General features: G+C 39.2%; 1 protein-coding gene across 1 annotated transcript; it reads right to left on the bottom strand.

Annotated features, from left to right (window-relative positions):
* Window positions 1-248: 248 nt before the first annotated feature.
* On the bottom strand, window positions 249-1,193 carry LOC115525894 (olfactory receptor 5G3-like). Its single transcript, XM_030333302.1, has one exon. It carries the CDS (start codon window positions 1,191-1,193, stop codon window positions 249-251), a length of 945 nt encoding a protein of 314 aa, XP_030189162.1.
* Between the last annotated feature and the right edge of the window lie 457 nt (window positions 1,194-1,650).

Raw genomic sequence — 1,650 nt, 5'->3', positions numbered from 1 at the left:
TATTTACCTAAGTTTTCTACCAGTATATTTTCACATTAATGTTCTTGATCCATCTCTATATTTTTTGGAAAATCTCATCATGTTACAGACAACAAGATGGGGCAGAAAAATATTTAAGTACTAGTCCATTTTTCAAATCATCTATGACCTGGTAGTGCATGAACTCACATGCAGCTTCTGATTTCCACTTCAGTGATCTTTCTCCTACACAGCCTGCACCAACATCTATGGTACAACACAGAAGGGTTCTATTTTGCCAATAGAGAATTTTTCCTTTCAAAATTCCTCCTGAGTGCATTTTTTACCTCCTTGTTCCTCAGGCTGTAGATGAGGGGGTTCAACATGGGGATCACCACGGTATAAAACAGAGAAATCACTTTATTGATATCCATGGAGGGACTTGAGCCAGGCTGAACATAGATAAAGAAAAGAGTCCCATACAGGATGGAGACAACTGCCAGGTGAGAAGAGCAGGTGGAGAAAGCTTTCCTTCTCCCATCAGCAGTCTGCATCTTCAAGATGGCCACCAGGATGCAAACATAGGAGACCATGATGATCAGGCCACTGACCACACCAATTGCTCCAGCCAAGATGAACAGCACTAATTTATTGATCAAGGTGTCTGCACATACTAAGGAAAGCAGTGGTGAAATGTCACAGAAGAAGTGATTGATGATATTTGTACCACAGAAGGGTAAGCGAAAAGTGAGAATTGTATGGGTCATTGTGCTTAGAAGAGCCATGGCATAAGGCCATACTACCAGCTGCACACAGACCCTCTGGGACATGATGAGTGTATACAACAAGGGCCTACAGATGGCCATATACCGGTCATATGCCATGGAAGCCAGGAGGAAACATTCAGTTGCCACAAAAAGACCAAAGAACCACATCTGTGTAGCACAACCCATGAAAGAGATACCTTTTTTCTCTGCAAAGATATCACACAGCATCTTGGGGGCAATGGAAGAAGAGGAACAAATATCTACAAAGGACAAGTGGCTGAGAAAAAAGTACATAGGAGTGTGGAATCTGAGATCAGTCCATATGAGAATGATCATCCCTATGTTACCCCCCAGGGTGACAAGATAGACAATGAAGAGCATGACAAAGAGGACAATCTGCTCTTGGAGAATGTCTGTAAGACCCAAGAAAAGAAATTCAGTCATTTTTGTCTGATTCTTATCTTCCATTGGTCAGTTTTAACCTGTTATAAAGAAAGAAAAATAATTTTTATCAAAAAATAACCAACAGTTACAAATATATTTTAAGGCAATAACATTATGCTAAACAGATCTATATTAGACAATTACTGAAATATTGTTGAACTGAAAGGCAATATTTTCATGTACTAGGTATGAGAGTTGTGCAAAGATTCTCTGTAAACTTGGACAATTCACCCTCAATCTCTTTGGATTCAGTACTCTCTGATAAAAAGAAGAGTCCAACTATATTGTCAAAACCTTCCTCAAGTTCTAAAATTGTGTTTGAAATGAGAATTACCCTCCACATTTCATCTTACTGTGTTATGGGATAATAAAACTTACTTAGGAATACCCTTACTGGGAGGACTATAAAATCTCACCAATGTGATATGCAGACATTAGACATCTGGGAAAGACTAAGCAAGGGAGTTCCTGTTCTTATTGA

The sequence above is a fragment of the Lynx canadensis genome, chromosome D1 (genome assembly GCF_007474595.2).
Source record: "Lynx canadensis isolate LIC74 chromosome D1, mLynCan4.pri.v2, whole genome shotgun sequence".
Taxonomy (NCBI): domain Eukaryota; kingdom Metazoa; phylum Chordata; class Mammalia; order Carnivora; family Felidae; genus Lynx; species Lynx canadensis.
The sequence above is the reverse complement of the archived record's forward strand: the minus strand, read 5'-3'. Positions and strand labels throughout refer to the sequence as shown.